The sequence below is a fragment of the Bos indicus genome, chromosome 25 (assembly GCF_029378745.1).
Source record: "Bos indicus isolate NIAB-ARS_2022 breed Sahiwal x Tharparkar chromosome 25, NIAB-ARS_B.indTharparkar_mat_pri_1.0, whole genome shotgun sequence".
In the NCBI taxonomy this organism is placed as follows: domain Eukaryota; kingdom Metazoa; phylum Chordata; class Mammalia; order Artiodactyla; family Bovidae; genus Bos; species Bos indicus.
Genome location: NC_091784.1, coordinates 17,541,008 through 17,558,306, shown reverse-complemented (window position 1 = coordinate 17,558,306; position 17,299 = coordinate 17,541,008). Strand labels below are relative to the sequence as shown.

The following is a 17,299-nucleotide window of genomic DNA, read 5'->3' as shown; positions in this document are numbered from 1 at the left end:
TAAATATTTTTCTTGCTTCACATCTTAATATGGTCGATTAATTAAACTCTTTATTATAACTAGAACATTTTAAAGAGTGTAGTACTGAAATTAAATATTGTGAATATTTTATGTGTTAACATTGATCTGCTGAATTCATTGTTTGCCCCATTAAATAGTAGGTTGACTTACTGATTTTTGAGTCTTTGAAAATGAACTCATTTTGGGAGGTCTGAGGTATTATGTGAAGTATTTTTATACTTTTTAAAATACTTTTTTTTATGCTGTTTTTATGCTTCACATAGAGTAATACCTCAGACCTCCCAAAATGCTATCAGAAATGCTTGATCATAGTGTCTGAACTTAAATATGAACTTAAACATGAAAGGAGGTATTCATTGGTGATTGTTTTTTTAATACTATCAAGATATCTTGTCATTCTTACACATTAAAAATGAATTAACTGAGTGGAACCTGTTTGATTTCTGTAGATATGAAAAAACTGCTTCCTAACATGTTAAGTCCAGATCCAAGAGAACTTCAGAAATCCATTGAAGTTCAGTTGTTAAGAAGTTCTGTTTGTTTGGCAACTGCTTTAAACCACATAGAACAAGATCAGAAGTGGCAGTCTATTACCGAGTAAGTTTAATCCTAAGGAGGTAAATATGTATTACGTGTGCCATATGGTAAATGTGTGTAGTTTGGTGGGGGTGAGGCAGTCACCGGATCACTGCAATGGTAGTCATCATAGCTTCATTTTAGTTGTAGGAGTTGTAGGTTGTGTAAATGCCGCTTGCAAATATACAGAGGTTGAAACTAAAGAACGTCAAAAATTCCATATCCCCAAACACAAATAGCTTGACTTGATTATGTCATTTTACTTAAAAGCAGGCGGTTCCTTTTTCTTTCCCCACTTTGGATGCCAGTGTGGTAGCATCTTATCACACTGCTTTATCCCTTTAGCGGTTACAAGTTGGAAAATCTTTTTTGTTAATTAGCAAATATTTTGTTTCAGAAATGTGGTGAAGTACCTGAAGCAAACCTCCCGCATAGCTGTTGGACCCCTGAGACTTTCTACTCTAACGGTTTCCCAGTCTCTGCCAGTCCTAAGTACTTTACAGCTGTATTGCTCTTCTGCTTTGGAGAACACAGTTTCCAACAGACTTTCCACAGAGGTGCGTATGTATACATTTTTAACCAGGATATTCTTTTGACCATTAATAGGCATTAGTGTGGACAAGAGCTGTTTCTCAAGTTTTTTAAAAAAGTTTTAAAAATAACATTTGTAGCATTTTTGGACAAGCTATTAATATTAAATCCAGAAATCTAAAATGCCATTTTTCAGGCAGATTTTCACTGGAGAACTATGTGAGGAAGATGGAACATAAGCATGGCTAGTTGCTTAATTTTTCTTCTTCCTTCCTTTCCTCCTTTCCTCCTTCCTTTTTTTGCACGAGGAGTTGATTATGAAAATATATACCAGATTGTATAAATTTCAGATTTGACTGAAAAGACGACACAGTGCCTCCTCCTTCAAACAGGATAAAGTTTAACCAAAAGTGAACCCTTCCCAAGGGAAATAATCCTTGAGAATCTTTTTATGAAGCGGTTGTTTTATGTTTTTCTGTAACTTAGCTTTTGCTTTATAGAAAATAACCCTTTTTTAATTAAAATATGACCACTTTATTGTAAATGCATTGATAAATTGGACTTAATATTCTGAAAAAAATATTTTTGCTTTTGGAAAAACAAAGGTTTTTGTCTTTTTCCCTTGTGATTAGAAGATACAGTGAAGGTAGAGGAAAGTTTAATAGAGAAATCTAGAATAGATCTGAAGTAGCTGACCTGTGGGGTCATATAAGGATTCTTTTTACATTAAGTGGTTTTGACTTTTCTCTGGCAGGACTGTCTTATTCCACTCTTTAGTGAAGCTTTGCGTTCATGTAAACAGCATGATGTCAGGCCATGGATGCAAGCATTAAGATACACGATGTACCAGAGTCAGTTGTTGGAGAAAATAAAAGGTAACTAGTTGTTGTTTTTAATAGCTTTTTTGAGGTATAGTTACACATTTTGAATGTGTAGTTCATCAGTTTTGACACTTCTTCACGTGTGTAGCCACCAATACAGTCAAGATGCAGAACATTTATGTCACCCTCAAAGGTTTCCTTATGCTTCTTCCCAGGTATTTCTCCTGTCTGTCCTGTCTTGGGCAACTGCTTATTTGTTTCCCATCACTGTAGATTAGACTTGTCTTTACTAAATTTTTTTATGAATTGTACAGTGTGTTCTGTGTCTGGCTTCTCTTGCTCGCATTTTATTTTTTAAGGTTCCCTGTGTTGCATGTGTCAGTATTGCCATCCTTCCAACAGTTGAGTATATCCATTGTATGAATTCACCATAGTTTATCTGTTGATCCTTTAACAGATACTTGAGTTGTTTTCAAATTCAGGCTATTATGTATAAAGTTGCTATGATATTCATGTACAGGTCTTTGGTTGGGTATACATTTGCCTTTCTCTTAAATAAATACCTAGGATTAGAGTTGTTGGGTCATATGGTTTAACTTTTGAAATAGTTCACCAGTTTCTTATAAAGTGGTTGTATATTTTACATTACTTCTGACATCTATGTACTTGCAATAGTGGGTCTTTAGTTTTAGTCACTGGAGTGAATCTACAGTAGTATCTCATTGTGGTTTTATTTGCATTTTCCAGATGATTAATGATATTGAGCATCTTTTCATTTGTATAGTGGCCATGTATAAGTATTCAACTCTTGCCTATTTTTAATGAAGACTTATGTTCTGGATATTCAAATTCTTTGTCAGCTGTACTATACTGTGAATGCTTTAAATAATTCAAATGAATACAGAATTAGCATTTGTATAAATATTTCTCATTTTTAAGAAAGAAATATCATGTTGAATGGATATTAGAAATTTCCTTTTGCTGTAAAACAGAAAAGTTGCCAGAATTCTGTAAAATTTGTCAAAAATGTGGTCGTTAGAGTTACTGAGTAAGTTTGCTACTAAATCTTAAGTCAGCTAATGCTGGGATAGGGACTTGTGCTGCAAGGTGATGACTGGCAACTCTGATTCACCAGGACCTCAGTGCCAGATAGACCTAGTTTTGGATCATTTGCCCAACACTTGCAAATCGAGGAACCTCATGGCAAGTCATAAACTGCTGAATCACTTTGCTTATCAGTTATGGGGATTGCCCTGCTCAGATTCTTGAAAGGATTGACAAGGTATATAAAAGCCTTAGCATAGAGCGTGACATATAGTAGGGCTACAAGTATCATCTCCTTTCTCATCCTTCCTATACTGAATAAGTTTTAAAATTGAGAAGGAAATGTCAGTAACCTAACACGGAACTTCACTCTTCCTCACATTTCTTTTTTTATTTAGCAAACCCTTATCAAAATAATGTGCTTTGTGCCAGGTACTGTGCTGTAAGTTGGGATGTAATGGTGAACAAGAGAAGCCTGTTTTCTGCATTCCTAGGACCAAAGGGATTCTGAAGTCTAGCAGGGAAAATTGTCATCAATCTAGGAACAGCAACATGGTGTGCTGACTGGAGGTGCATGTACATGGTGCTTAAAATAATGCAACAGGGCCACTAATTTAATCCTAGGAATCAGAAAAGGACTTGGGGAGGAAGTAACATTTAAGCTGAGAAAGAAGGCAGACTGATTTAGAGAAAACACCATGTGTGAAGGCCACCAGCAGTAATAAAAGATTCTTAGAGGACTCAGTTCTCATCTAAGGGAGAATGGGAAGAGATGAAGCTGGATGAGATTGAGATTAGAGTGGAATGCAAGCATCAGTGCCTTACAAGCCAAATTTAGGAGTTAGGGAAGGGATGAAAGGGAAATTAAGTATTCAGATTTACCTTTGTATAAGATCAGTTCAGTTACAGGTTGAAGAATAAATTAGAGCCTAAGGCAGAGCAGCAGAAGTCCCTGTGAAAGGTAACCAAAATAGTGACAGTAGGGACAGAAAAAAGCTGATGTGACGTGAGGATTGACAGTAAAGTCTTAAGATTTAAGATGACTGCCAGATTCCTTCTCAGGTAGCCAGGTTGATCATGTGCCTTTACCCAAGAACGAAAACAGAGAAGTAAGAGATCTGTTGGAGGGTGGTGGGAAATGGATTCCATGTGACACAGGTTAAAGTGCCTTTGAAATACCCGAGTATAGGTGACTAGACTGGTAGGCAGGTGGGACTCAGATGTCAGGTCTGCTCTAGAGATAAGATTCAAGCATCATCAGCATTTGTATGGTAATTGAAGCCCCAGGAGCAGATGATATTGTCCAGGGAGAGTATGCAGAGTGAGAAGAGTAGAGAGCCTAGGCTTGACCCCAGGAGCCCCAGTTATAGCGGATGGGTAGTGGACGAGAAGGAGACTGAGAAGCTGATTCTTCAGAAAGGTAGGAGTAAACCAGAAGGAAATGGCATGGTAGAAGGGCAGAGGGTACTTATTCAAGAAGTGGGGATGGTCTAGCCTTATCCTCATCCCCTGCCCATTGGCCTAGGCTCTTCACTAGGTGCAGAAACTTAAAAAGTTAATTTCTTAGACGGGACAATTTTTACTTTCATCTACTCCAGTGTATACATTCATTTTAACAAACATTTATTGTTCATTGTGTGCCAGGCACTATGCTAACTTCTAGGGATTTGAAGATAATGAAAAATGAATTATCTTTATTTAGGGAGGCAGTGGTAAAGAGAATAATTGGGGAAGGAATTTTTGGCCATGTTTTTGTGCTCTCTGGGATTAGACCAATCTGGGACTAATAAAACATTTTCTTCTCTGCAGAACAAACAGTTCCAATTAGAAGCCATCTCATGGAATTAGGTCTAACAGCAGCAAAATTTGCTAGAAAACGGGGGAATGTGTCACTTGCAACAAGATTGCTGGCACAGTGTAGCGAGGTTCAGCTGGGAAAGACTACCACTGCACAGGATTTAGTCCAGCACTTTAAAAAACTATCAACTCAAGGTCAAGTGGATGAAAAATGGGGGCCTGAACTTGACATTGAAAAAACGAAACTGCTATATACAGCAGGTTAGTAAAATAATACGTGACTATATACTAAAAATCATGTGTATGAATGTTACTGTGTATGGTAATAGAAAAGTTGATTTTTTTTCAACTTTTGCAGAACATTTGCGTCCTGAATAAGTTTTGTGTAATTGAGTTATCTATATAGTTTGGTGCTTTTGATTTTGTTATTATTATAGTAAGAAATGTTTCCAGAAATCATTGATTATCACTGAATTTACAATATTACTTTACCCTGAAAGAATATCATTTGTTTACTGCTAAGAGATGGTGTTTTGATCTTTTTATAGGCCAGTCAACACATGCAATGGAGATGTTGAGTTCCTGTGCCATCTCTTTCTGCAAGTCTGCCAAAGCTGAGCATGCTGTTGCCAAGTCAATTTTGACATTGGCTAAATGGATCCAGGCAGAATGGAAAGAAATCTCAGGACAGCTGAAACAGGTTTACAGAGCTCAGCAGCAGCAGAACTTCACGGGTCTTTCTACTTTGTCTAAAAACATACTCACTCTAATTGAACTACCATCTGTTAATACGATGGAGGAAGAGTATCCTCGGATAGAGAGTGAATCTACAGGTAGAATTTGTTTTAATAGCTTTAAAATGTTAATTTTAGAGGTTATTTCCCCTGTTTTAAAGTTTACAATGTTGTGTGCGTGCTCAGTTGCGTCTTGACTCTTTGTGACCCCATGAACTGTAACCCCCCTGGCGTCTCTGTCCATGGGATTTCTCACGCACGAATACTGGAGTGGGTTGCCATTTCTTACTCCAGGGGATCTTCCCAAACTAGGGATTGAACCTGCGTCTCTTGTATGTCCTGCATTGGCAAATGGGTTATAGGCTGACTATAATTTGCCACAAAAACTGTCTGTGGAAATTTAGTATATTATATTGCCCAGAAGTGACTCAAGCACATTTCTTTAGTATCTGACACCAACCATGTGGAAGTCACTGAACTCAAGCCTCCCAGGCCATACTTCCCAACTCCCCAGTTCATGGTGCTTTTATGGACTTAGATGTTTTTGCTGGCAGAAAGGTCCTACCTGTGATATTTAAAATTCTTCCTCATACTGGGAAGAACTTAACATAGATATAGAATAGTGGCCTCTGATCCTATTGACTGGTGAAGCACAAAAACTACAGAAAGGTTCAAGTTTCACGTCCTGACACTAATGTATGTTCCTTACAGAAAGGTACTCGACAGATGAACTAGTTAATTCATTCAGTGTTCGGGTGCCTGTTGTGATAGGCACCATTGTCCAGGTTTTACAGATTGAGAGATAACTAGATGTTTTGCTAAAACATTAGAATTTTGTTTATGTTGTTCATTTTGATGTTGTGAATCCTAGAACTGTAGTTACTTAGATTAGTCTAAGTAATTCTAATCTATGTACTATAGGTGTCTTTATTTGTAAGGCATATGGCTTGTTACCATTATAAATCTTCATATTGGCAAGTGGCACTATAGCAGGAGATTTCTTCATTTCTAAATTGGGGATAAAGATAGTACTTCATGATTCTCTCATTGAATGAAATTGTCTACTTATCACATATTATTTTTGCCAGAATTTTTAAGCTGAATCTAATTGTGAGGAAATGGCCAATCATATCCAAAATACAAGACACTCTACTACACGTCTGACACCTGAACTGTTTGTAAAGTTCGGTGTCATGAAAAACATTGATGTGTTTTACAGGCTTACTTGAGAAGCTGAGTGATTGATTTCAACATATTAGCCTTTCAGAAAAGCATAATACAAATGTGTGCTTTATCAAATTATGTACCATTATAATGTTATAGGACTTACTGACCGATAGCAAATTCCTAAAATGTAAATGAAAATGCTGTTAGAAATTTATGAATGTGACATTGTTATTTTTTTTTTTTTTCCCATCATGGCAGTACATATTGGAGTTGGGGAACCTGACTTCATCTTGGGACAGCTGTATCATCTGTCTTCAGTACAGGCACCTGAAGTAGCCAAATCTTGGGCCGCATTGGCTAGTTGGGCTTACAGGTGGGGCAGAAAGGTGGTTGACAATGCCAGGTATGTATGTTAAAATGTGTAATTTATTTAATGCATTGCAAAATAGAGATTTAAAATGTCTACTGACATGGCAAAGCTTTGGTAGCTGAAATACTGATGATTTGTTTTATTTTTATAGTCAGGGAGAAGGTGTTCGTCTGTTGCCTAGAGAAAAATCTGAAGTTCAGAATCTGCTCCCAGACACCATAACCGAAGAAGAAAAAGAGAGAATATATGGTATTCTTGGTCAGGCTGTGTGTCGCCCAGCGGGGATTCAGGCAAGAAAAACCTGATACAGTATTTTGGGGGAAATAGTGTTCTAAATAGCATATACCTGATTAAATATTTCAGATGAAACTTCGATAAGGTGAAAGTGAATTAAAATATTTTTCTAAGAAGAATGTGATTTGAGAAATCAAGTCATTTCCTTAGGGTTCTGTTAAAAAAGGTGAAGTTCTTTTTATGTAAAATAGATTTCTCTTTTCACTGCTCTTATCAGATATTAGCTTCTTATCACTAGCTTAGAAGCTTTTTAAAATATGCTCATGTCTAAGCACTACCCCACATATTCTGAATGGAATGTTTATGTATGTGTTGGGCATAGGAGGGTTTGTGTAAGTTTACTAGGTGATATTTATACAGCCATAGCTGAAAACCAGCCGACTAGATAGTCTGTATGATTTATTCCCTTCTGTCTCAAAATTCTATTAGTTCTAGAATGTTATAAGTCTAATTTGGTTGTAGACTTTAGACATGTGAATTTTATTTGCTGAGCTAAAACTGTTGACTTCTTGTTCTAGACTTTGGCATATATCAGTGTCTGCCAAAGCTGGTCTTAGGTACGTGTGCAGTACTGTAGAGGGTCAGGTAATTCTCTGCAGGAAGAATATTATATTGTAACTGAAGCATTTAAATTCCCCAAATCAAAATCTTTAATCTTTGCTAAATGCCTATATCCTTCTTCATTAGCTACATTGGTAAGAGAAGCATGGTAACATTTATTTAGCATGCATAGCACTAAATGTGGAATATTTTGATCTTTCATAAATGAGAAAATGCTTGCATATATTAGGAAAATCATGTACCTTTCTCCTTTTTAAAATTTGTGTCCCCAAATAGCATTTTTTTGCCCTGTTTTTCTTTAGGATGAAGATATAACGCTTCAGATCACAGAAAGTGAAGATAATGAGGAAGATGACATGGTTGATGTTATCTGGCGTCAGTTAATATCAAGTTGCCCATGGCTTTCAGAACTTGATGAAAGTGCAACAGAAGGAGTCATTAAAGTGTGGAGGAAAGTTGTGGACAGAATCTTCAGCCTGTATAAACTGTCCTGCAGCGCATATTTTACTTTCCTTAAACTCAATGCTGGGCAGGTAGGTAGCACAGTATTCTTTTATGAAAGTTTATTTGAAATTTCTTTTCTAGTAGATGAAAACAGCATTTGGAATTGTTTAATTGTATCCTCTTGTCTCTCATCCTTAGATTCCTTTAGATGAAGATGACCCTCGGCTCCATTTAAGCCACAGAGTGGAGCAGAGCACGGATGACATGATTGTGATGGCCACGCTGCGGTTGCTCAGGTTGCTCGTGAAGCACGCTGGGGAGCTTCGGCAGTATCTGGAACATGGCTTGGAAACAACACCTACTGCGCCTTGGAGAGGTGGTGGTCTAAATAAAATGTTTCAGGGAAAAGTACTTCTGGGTAGAATGTAGTAAGACAGTTGAAACATAATAGTTCCTTGGATTTCCCTGGCAGGCCAGTGGTTGAAACTATACTTTCACTGCAGGGGGTGTGGGTTCGATTCCTGGTTGGGGAACTGAGATCCTACGTGCTTAATGGTGTGGCCAAAAAAAAAGTTCCTATATGTTTACTGTTTGAATGTGTTATGAAATAGCTAAATTAGTTCAGACGACACTGTGGACTGCTTGTTATACCACTTCCCTCCCACCTTTCAGAGAAATGGAAGGCTGAGAGGCAAAAAGCTTTTAATATAGAAAAGGAATTTTGGAGAGAGTGATAAGAATGTTTCAAAAAATTTCATATCCCTTTGAAAAAATTGTCTATATCTGCCTTCTTTTACAGGCATTCACAGACAATATATTTCTGTGTAACGTTTGAATCAAGATTTTGATTACAGCTGTGTACCCTTACTAAACCTGCAAATCAAGAGCTATTATGTATATAGTTCTTTGTTATCCCAGGGAGAAATTTGAGGCTCCTAGAACTAATGGCTGACATATATCAAGTTTTATCCTTTTGCCTCCACCATGTTAACTGTTTTTCTTTAATAACTTTAAAGTATTTTTCTTCTTATCCTAAAGGAATTATTCCGCAGCTTTTCTCACGCTTAAACCACCCTGAAGTGTATGTGCGCCAGAGTATTTGTAACCTCCTCTGCCGCGTGGCTCAGGATTCCCCGCATCTCATACTGTATCCTGCAATAGTGGGCACCATATCGCTTAGTAGTGAGTCACAGGCTTCAGGTAAGGAAGGTTAAAATACTGCTACTTTAAATTAGTTTGCAAACACTGTTTATTAGGTAAAATTTTTTGAGCTTTATGTTCCATAGTTGATAAGAGTTTGTGACTTTTTTTTCCCCAACAAAAATAATAATAGTATCAATAGTAATACCACTTACTGAGTGAGTAGCTGCCATGTCTGGCAGTAGGATGTATGCTTTACACTGTATCTTCAGTCTCAAAATAACTCGCCAGGGCTTGGAGAAACTGAGTCACCCTCAGTTCACTGAGCTGAATTATCTGGCAGATAAGGATTGAAACCAAGTTCTGAACTCTGGCTAGGCAAACTTTACTTTATTTGTTGAGACTCACCTATTATCATTTCCCCCACTTATCTTTTATTAGCTTATAATATTAATAAGTATGGAAGCTCAACTTGTAAAAAGGCATAATATCCATGATCCTTGGTCAACTTAGTGCACATGTGCAAGATGAGTTAAATGAGTGCTCTGGAATCAAATACATTATAGATGTTTTCCCTAACTCAACGTATGCACATGAGAGAAACAGCCAATGTATACTTTTTTCCCATTTCATTATAGGAAATAAATTTTCCTCTGCAATTCCAACTTTACTTGGCAATATTCAAGGAGAAGAACTGCTGGTTTCTGAATGTGAGGGAGGAAGTCCTCCTGCTTCTCAAGATAGCAATAAGGATGAACCTAAAAGTGGACTGAATGAAGACCAAGCCATGATGCAGGACTGCTACAGCAAAATTGTAGATAAACTGTCCTCGGCAAACCCAACTATGGTGTTACAGGTATAGAACAGTTCACATGTTTTAAAATAAATTTGTATTATAACCACTCCCCTCTCCTCCCAAAAAAAGCCACCTAAAAACAAAACCCCTAAAGTTGTTATGGAAATGATAGTTAAGGAGCAAAGCCTTTAAAATAATCAAAATTGGTTTTATAAATCTGTACTGATAGAATCACTGATTGAGGTTTTGTAATTGGATAATGAACAAAAGATGTGCCCATTTTGCTTGAAGTTTGCAGTGTTAGCATAACTGAGCTGTGTGTAGACTTAGAGATGAGCATGTTGGATGTGCCCTGTGTGCAGGTTCAGATGCTTGTGGCTGAGCTGCGCAGGGTCACTGTTCTCTGGGATGAGCTCTGGTTGGGAGTTCTGTTACAGCAACACATGTATGTCCTGAGACGAATTCAGCAGTTGGAAGACGAGGTGAAGAGAGTCCAGAACAACAACACCTTACGCAAGTATGTTTTTATCAATTTAAACGTCAAAAACATAGCTGCCCCTTTTTATTAATGTAAAATACATATAAAGTTTGCCATTTTAACCAGTTTTAAGTGTACAATTCAGTTGCAGCAAGTACATTTACAGTGTTGTGTCCAGCTCCAGAACTTACCATCCTCCCGAACAGCAGCTCTGTACCCACAGCAGCTCTGTACCCGTTTAATAGTACTTCCCCATCCTCCACCTCAGCCCCTGCTCACCACTTGTCTACTTTCTGCCTGTATGAATTTGACTATTCTGAGTACCTTGTGTGACTAGAAACATACAGTATTTGTCATTTTGTATCTGGTTTCTTTGACTTACCATGTTTTGAAGGTTCATTCCATGTTGTAGCATGTGTCAGAATTTCCTTCCTTTTTATTGCTGAATCACATTTCATTGTATGGATGTGGGTGTGTGTGCGCGTGCGCTAAGTCGTTTCAGTCCTGATCAAGTCTTTGCGACCCTGTGGACTGTAGCCCATCAGGCTCTTCTGTCCATGGGATTCTTCAGGCAAAAATACTGGAATGGGTTGCCATGCTCTCTTCCAGGGGATCTTAATGACCCAAGGATCAAACCTGCGTCTCTTATATCTTCTGCATTGGCAGGGGGCTTCTTTATCACATTTTATTCATGCACTCTTCTGTCAGTGGACACTTGAGTTGCTCCTATCTTTTAGCTCTTGTAACCAGTGCTTCTATCAGCATTGATTTACAAGTATCTGAGTCCCTGCTTTTAATTATTTTGTGTGTGAGCCAGTGAATTTGCTGTGTCTTACGTTAATTCTATGTTTAACTTGTAGAGGAACTGGTAAACTGTGCTCTAGGATTTCAGTTTCTCCATATCCTCGCTAACATGTATTGTTTTCTGTCTTACTGATAGTGACATCCTAATGGGTGTGGAATGGTATCTTTTCATGTGCTTATTGACCATTTGTATATCTCCTTTGTCTGTTTGAATCTTTTGCTCATTTTTGAATTGGGTTGTTTTATTGTTGTTGGAAATTTAGGAGCTCTCTAAATATTCTGGATTTTAATCCCTTTATCAGATACATTGATTTGCAAATATTTTTTCCTATTTTGTGTATTTTTCACTCTTGAATGAAGATCTCTTTTGATGCACAAAAGTTTTTAGTTTTATGTAGCCCAGTTTATCTGTTTTTTCTTTTGTTTTCTTCTAAGAGTTTTAAATGAAGTCTTAGCTTTTATGTTTAGGTCTTTGATCCATTTGACTTTTTTTTTGCATGTTAGTATCAGGTAACACTCCAGCTTCATTCTTTTGTAAGCAGGTATCCAGCTTTCCTAGCACCATTTGTTAAAAGGAGAAGCTGCGTCTTTTATATGCTGGATTTTTTACAGTGCTGTTGTGGTCAGTTACTTTGCAAACATTTTAGTAATTTATTTTGATTATTCTTTTATGCTGTTTACTTACACTTGACAATTTAAATTCTTCCTTGTTTGTATTGAACTCTGTGTCTTTCTGGTCAGAGAAGAGAAAATCGCAATTATGCGGGAGAAGCACACAGCTTTGATGAAGCCCATCGTATTTGCTTTGGAGCACGTTAGGAGCATCACAGCGGCCCCTGCAGAAACACCTCATGAAAAGTGGTTTCAGGATAACTATGGTGATGCCATTGAAAATGCTCTAGAAAAGCTGAAAACACCGTCAAACCCTGCAAAGCCTGGAAGCAGCTGGATTCCATTTAAAGAGGTATAGAAAAATCTCAAGAATGCTACTGAAATGGGAAATTCCGTGAGATAAACTTAAGTAAGGGGTCTCTTTTTACTTAGAACACAGAGAGAAGACTTTCTAAACCCATGGAATACAGCCAGTGTTCAGTTGCTATAAAGAATATAGAGAAAGGTATTTTCTTCATTTTTGAGAATTTGAGGTTAAGTGGTCCTAGGGTGGCAAACTGCATCTACTGAGGGTTCCCACCAAGGAAGAATATTCTATAAGGTGTTAGGGAAGGGGCTTGACTGCCTGCTGTATTCTTCTCATAAAAGATTAACAAATTTAATCTTGTACCTATGTAGTTTTTCTTAGTGGAGGGGTATTCAGTATTTCTAACAGACAAAATATTCACATATAAATAACAGCATCAATTTTTATAAGTAATTTTTTTGACAGCAGTTCTGCATAGGCTGAAGAATGATTAGTATGTTTAAATATTTGAGAATCCTTATCTTTCATGATTTGATCCACTTAATTCTGTATTTGGTTTGCATCTGTTTTAGCAATAGCACCATTAGTTGGGGGATCCTATTTATTACTTTATATCTTTTTCTTATCCCTTCTTTCTCTGTCCCATTCCTGTAATTGATCTTAACTGATTCCCTTACTTTAGTAATGAAAAAACTGTTAAAAGCTAGACAGTGTAGAGACAAAGTACACCTGACTTTAAGGAGAAAATGTGAACAAGAGGAAATGCTACATTCAGAGGAAATGCCTTAGGAGCTCAAGACAAGAGCACTAACATGAAGGATGAAGTTTATTTGTGTGACTTAGCCAAAACTTATTTTTCTCATGTTCCAGCAGTAATTTCTTGCTTTGCGTTCTTCTCAGTAAATCAACCAGGAAACCCAGAGGAGATAGGAAGGATACTTTTTTTTATTTGGCCACAGTGCTTGGCTTGTGGGATCTCAGCTCCCCAATCAGGGGTCCTGCGTGTGCCCCCTGCAGTGGAGTCTTAACCTTTGGACCTCCCAGGAAGTCCCACTTTTAAAAAATTGATATATAGTTGATTTACAATGTTGTATTAACTTCAACTGTATAGCAAAGTGACTTTTTTAATATATATTTATTTTTCATATTCTTTTCTATTGTGGTTTATCATAGGTTATTGAGTATAATTCCCTGTGCTATACAGTAGTTCCTTGTTTATCCATCCTGTATATGCTAGTTTGCATCTGCTAATACTGATCTTTCCCTCTCCTGCACTCCTCCCATAGGGAATATTTTTTTAAAAAACCCTCTGTGTGTGTGTGAGATAAGTCATAAAGAAAAATTTTTGAAGTACTGTGTCCCTCCATAATTATATCTTCCTCTCCACAACCACTGCTCTGAATTTTGAATTAATCCTTTTTAAAGAAAATAGTTTTTATTGATACATTTCTAAATGGTATAGTTTAGCCTCTCCTGTTTTTGAATTTCATATAAATGAGATTATATTTTATGTGTATTGTATGTGTTTTACCACTTCCATAAATGATTCGTCAGCATTAGGTTTTTGCTTTTGTTTTTTTAAAATAATTCATCCATATTTTGTATACAGCTGAACATGAATAGATTATTGAACAGTACCACAGTTTATCTTTTGTCCCGTCAGTGAATACTTGAGGTGTTTCCAGTTACCTTTTTCCTTTTATGGACAAATGTTGCTAAGGATTGATTAAAATGTTTCACGTGAAAGCAGAGCCCAGAGTTCATTAATTCTGGTGTAGATTATTGAGTTAGCTAAGTAGGGATACAGCTATACATGATTCTCTCTCTGTGAGTTATTAGAAAGATTGTGTGTTTTCTGCATACTTCAAATAGTCTGAGCTCTAAATTATTACTAAATTTTCAGATGGCTTTTTTTGTGTGTGTGATTTTTTTTTTAAATTTTTTAACTTTACAATATTGTATTGGTTTTGCCATATATCAACATGAATCTGCCACAGGTATACATGTGTTCGCCATCCTGAACCCTCCCTCCTCCTTCCCTGTACCATCCCTCTGAGTTGTCCCAGTGCACCAGCCCCAAGCATCCAGTATCGTTCATCGAACCTGGACTGGCGACTCATTTCATATATGATATTCATGTTTCAGTGCCATTCTCCCAAATCATCCCACCCTCTCCCTCTCCCACAGAGTCCACAAGACTGTTCTATACATCAGTGTCTCTTTTGCTGTCTCGTATACAGGGTAAAATGTTACCATCTTTCTAAATTCCATATATATGACTTAGTATACTGTATTGGTGTTTTTCTTTCTGGCTTACTTCACTCTGTATAATAGGCTCCAGTTTCATCCACCTCATTAGAACTGATTCAAAGGTATTCTTTTTAATGGCTGAGTAATACTCCATTGTGTATATGTACCACAGCTTTCTTATCCATTCATCTGCTGATGGACATCTAGGTTGCTTCCATGTCCTGGCTATTATAAACAGTGCTGCAATGAACATTGGGGTACACGTGTCTCTTTCAATTCTAGTTTCCTCAGTGTGTATGCCCAGCAGTGGGATTGCTGGGTCATAAGGCAGTTCTATTTCCAGCTTTTTAAGGAATCTCCACACTGTTCTCCATAGTGGCTGTACTAGTTTGCATTCCCACCAACAGTGTAAGAGGGTTCCCTTTTCTCCACACGCTCTCCAGCATTTATTGCTTGTAGACTTTTGGATCGCAGCCATTCTGACTGGCATGAAATGGTACCTCATAGTGGTTTTGATTTGCATTTCTCTGATAATGAGTGATGTTGAACATCTTTTCATGTGTTTGTTAGCCCAGATGGCTTTCTTAAAGGTGTGTGCCACCTTTAAGTTACCTGCCAGTAACTTGCTATATCTTTTGTTCTTTTGCTAGGACTGAATTGATCTGTTTGGGTGTTGATTGGACATAGCTTAACACTGGGGAATTAGTTCGCTACAAGCCTTGAATTTTGTGATCACAGCAGTTATTGTTTTTCCATCTGCTATGATTTCATTGCTTATTTGGGAGAGGTCTGAACAAAGTAGAAATCACCGAGAGCATATTAGCACATCAGTGTTTCCCTTCCCAGGAAGGCCCAAATATGTAACAGCAAATTAAATGAACTAGACAAGAGGTGTTTGTATTTTAAATTTATCTTTAAGCCAGATTAAATGTAGAGGAAAGTAAGTGTGGTAATGATTATGTAAACTTTTCCTACCTTAAATATAGATAATGCTGAGTTTGCAACAGAGAGCACAGAAACGTGCAAGTTACATCTTGCGTCTTGAAGAAATCAGCCCATGGCTGGCTGCCATGACTAACACTGAAATTGCTCTTCCCGGAGAAGTCTCAGCCAGAGATACTGTCACAATCCACAGTGTTGGTGGAACCATCACAATCTTACCTACTAAAACCAAGCCAAAGAAACTTCTCTTTCTAGGATCAGATGGGAAGAGCTATCCTTATCTTTTCAAAGGTGGGATTTAAAAGAGCATTAATCTGATTATTAATGTTTTAATGCTGTGTGTGTTGTTTAGGTGAATTTCTGTATGTCATGAATAGCCTGGAGTATCATGTATTTTGATGGAAGTTGTTGGAAGCTGTGTAGTGTGATTTTCTGTTGTTTCCTCTGTTCTTGCTTATTTATGCAAGCTGGGCAACTGAGATACAGCTAATAATGCTGTATCTAATACCTTGTGACTGAATAGAATGTTCTTTAATACTGTCATTATGCCCTTTTGACTGTCAGTTCTTGACTGCTATTGCTAATTGAGAGGGACACGAAAAAGTGGTATATTTCCAGTCCCATTCCATTGTACTTCACCCTATTTGGTTATCTGTCCTAACTAATTTTGTTTCCACAGGATTGGAGGATTTACATCTGGATGAGAGAATAATGCAATTTCTGTCTATTGTAAATACCATGTTTGCAACAATCAATCGCCAGGAAACACCTCGTTTCCATGCTCGCCACTATTCTGTAACACCACTGGGAACTCGCTCAGGCCTAATCCAGTGGGTGGATGGAGCCACGCCCTTATTTGGTCTTTACAAACGATGGCAACAACGGGAAGCCGCCTTGCAAGCACAAAAGGTTGATTCCAATTAAAATACGTACTTTTATTTGAATGTTGATAAACAAGTATATGTATTAGTTTGTTCTCTGTTACGTGTGAAATATGTCTAGGCTTACTGCCCTTGAGCATTTTTTCAACTTTATGAGAGTTAAAGAAGGAATAAACATAATTTTAAATTTGGAGTTAATCACTATGGCATCCTGTTTTGTACCTGTGAAATTTATACTTTGATTTAGAACAGTTTTTTAGAATTCATTTTAGCTGAGTATCTGAGTGCTTAGTATGTGAAAGAAATAGTTCTAAGTACTTCATATAAAAAAGGTAAATTTTTAAACAGTCACAACTTTAAGTTCCAACATCTAGACAAATAAAATGATTCTAAGTAGGATAGGTATGGGAAGGAGCAAGAGTTTGAACAAAGGAGACCGTAGAACAATTACTGAAGGGTAGATCTCTGGAATTAGGAAAGGGACATCTAAATTTTTGTCTAACATGTTCCTGAATATGTGTTGTTAATTTTGTATTATGATTAAATCATATTGGTGAAGAATGAAATATGTGCATAAATGAATGATAAATTTTTTAAACAGAATTATATGTTATAAAGAAAAGTGGAACTTGGATGTTGAGCTTGAATTGAACCTCAAGAAAATATAACAGTAAACCAAGTTTTCAATAAAGTGATAATACCTAATTAAGAAAAAGATAACGTAGATTG

At 37.1% G+C, this 17,299-nt stretch overlaps 1 protein-coding gene across 3 annotated transcripts in view; it reads left to right on the top strand.

Moving 5' to 3' along the window:
- The window catches only part of SMG1 (SMG1 nonsense mediated mRNA decay associated PI3K related kinase), a 98,998-nt gene that overhangs the window by 57,047 nt on the left and 24,652 nt on the right, over positions 1–17,299 (top strand). For all 3 annotated transcript variants that reach the window (XM_019987278.2, XM_019987277.2, XM_070779723.1), the window contains 15 exons: positions 471–618; positions 995–1,154; positions 1,883–2,003; positions 4,803–5,051; positions 5,339–5,623; positions 6,950–7,094; positions 7,213–7,351; positions 8,219–8,449; positions 8,559–8,736; positions 9,399–9,560; positions 10,139–10,356; positions 10,659–10,813; positions 12,320–12,542; positions 15,734–15,980; positions 16,369–16,598. In XM_019987278.2, coding sequence (XP_019842837.2) covers positions 471–618; positions 995–1,154; positions 1,883–2,003; positions 4,803–5,051; positions 5,339–5,623; positions 6,950–7,094; positions 7,213–7,351; positions 8,219–8,449; positions 8,559–8,736; positions 9,399–9,560; positions 10,139–10,356; positions 10,659–10,813; positions 12,320–12,542; positions 15,734–15,980; positions 16,369–16,598 — 2,891 coding nt within the window. The remainder of the gene's footprint in view (positions 1–470; positions 619–994; positions 1,155–1,882; positions 2,004–4,802; positions 5,052–5,338; positions 5,624–6,949; positions 7,095–7,212; positions 7,352–8,218; positions 8,450–8,558; positions 8,737–9,398; positions 9,561–10,138; positions 10,357–10,658; positions 10,814–12,319; positions 12,543–15,733; positions 15,981–16,368; positions 16,599–17,299) is intronic.